Source organism: Emiliania huxleyi, assembly GCF_000372725.1.
Source record: "Emiliania huxleyi CCMP1516 chromosome Unknown EMIHUscaffold_137, whole genome shotgun sequence".
Lineage (NCBI taxonomy): Eukaryota > Haptophyta > Isochrysidales > Noelaerhabdaceae > Emiliania > Emiliania huxleyi.
This window is the reverse complement of record NW_005201223.1, coordinates 6157-7844: the sequence shown is the minus strand read 5'-3', so window position 1 is coordinate 7844 and position 1688 is coordinate 6157. Positions and strand designations below refer to the sequence as shown.

Sequence of the window (1688 nt, the reverse complement as noted above, 5' to 3'; positions counted from 1 at the left end):
GTAGACAGCCTCGGTCACGAGGATTCATGATCAATCAGAGTGGGATAGGGTAGAAGGCCTTGCGCGAGGATCAATAACAACGAGTATGAGTATGGCTATGTAAGCATGAGCTGAAGATGGATGGGGCAGAAGGCCTCGGTCACGAGCATGTTGAAGGCGCGCTGGTCCTCGAGGTGCCTGCAGCAAGAGGGCGAGCGGCTCGCAAGCGGCTCGGGGAAGGCGCGCCGGGCCGCGGCAGGGGCAGGGGCCGCGCCAGTCGTCCGTCGGCGCGACGAGCTTTGCGTGCCACCGCTCCGCCAGCGTGAGGGTTCGCGGCGTCGGGTTGAGGAAGAGGACGCCTGAGGAGTGGGTAGCAGTGGTGAGGAGGAGTGACTTGCAGTCCTCGGCACCAGTCGGGTCGGAGGGCGACCTGCGGGGGACGCCGCGGGGACGTGTCACGGACGTGTCCGAGGTGTGCCGTCCCGCCGTCCTGCCGTCCGAGGGGGAGAGGAGGGGGAGAGGAGGGGGAGAGGAGGGGGAGAGGAGGAGGAGAGGAGGGGGGGGGGGGAGGCGCCGGTGTTGAAGGTGACTCCGTAGAGGTTCTGAGGGTTGTGCCCGCAGAACCAGACGCCCTTGGGGTCGAAGCGCCTCGAGTCGCCGCGCTTGTTCGCGTCTGCCTCGCGCGAGAGGCAGTCGCTCGTGACAGCGATGTCCGCCGCGGCGGCGCGCGAGCGCAGGAAGGGCTCCGGGTCGGCGAGCCAGACCGTGTCGACGTCGCTGCAGAGGACGGGGCGGCCGCGCCGGAGGAGGGAGAGGAAGGCGGCGACCTTCATCGCGCCCATCCGCCGGAAGCGCGCCTGGTCGGCGCCGATGCCGCGGAAGTCGGACGCATCTCCGAAGACGGAGAAATTGAGTACCGGAACACCGAGCCCTGCCCAGCTCGAGAGCGAGGGAGGGTCGAGCGCAGCAATGGCGAGCTGGTGCGCCCGTCCGACGGCCGCGCAGGAGAGGTAGAAGTTCTGCGCAAAGTGAAGGTAGGCGGCGTTGCTAAAGGTAAGCCACACGACGGCCCCCTTTGGCAGGACAGCGTCGAGTGCCTCGGCGGTGACGACGCCACGCACCGGCGACGAAACGGCCGCGGCCGCTGCGCGCACTCGTTGCGAGCCCTTCTCGAGAGCAATCCTGGTGGCCTCCTCCGAGGACAGCGCGGCAGAGCTGCGGGATGTCTCTACAGCTGCCCATCCACTATCCGGCGGCTTTTGACGGCTCCTCTGGAGGGCTAGCTGCCGGCGCGAGACCACGGGCGCGTGGCTCGGCGCACGGGCAACGTTGACGATGCCGACCAGTGCGAACGGGAGAAACACAAGCCAGATGGGAAAGCGACCTTCGGAGATGCTGGAGGAGGTGCGAGGCATGCCAAAGCTCACGGCGGAATGCACAACACGCTTGCTGGGTTCCAACTTTTTCCGGGGTGTGGTATGGTCCTCAAAGGGTGGGGGGGTATGGTCCTGACCGCACAAGACTAGCCCTCGACAGGGGTGGGGGGGTATGGTCCCTCGGCCCCTCCCTCTACTGCCGCCGCCGAGCCCGCAGCGCCATGAGGTAGGAGCACGCGCCCGTGTCGCGGAGCTGCTGCAGCTGCTCCACGCTCCACTCGCCGACACCCTTCTGGTTGCGGAGCGCCTCAATGTACTACAAGTCCCTCGAGA

At 67.2% G+C, this 1688-nt stretch overlaps 1 protein-coding gene across 1 annotated transcript; it reads right to left on the bottom strand.

Annotated features, from left to right (window-relative positions):
• Positions 1–95: 95 nt before the first annotated feature.
• Positions 96–1394, bottom strand: EMIHUDRAFT_110576 (hypothetical protein; the record flags this gene model as incomplete). The annotated part of the gene is made up of 3 exons (XM_005788190.1): positions 96–177; positions 290–409; positions 604–1394. 3 exons carry the CDS (start codon positions 1392–1394, stop codon positions 96–98), a joined length of 993 nt encoding a protein of 330 aa, XP_005788247.1.
• Between the last annotated feature and the right edge of the window lie 294 nt (positions 1395–1688).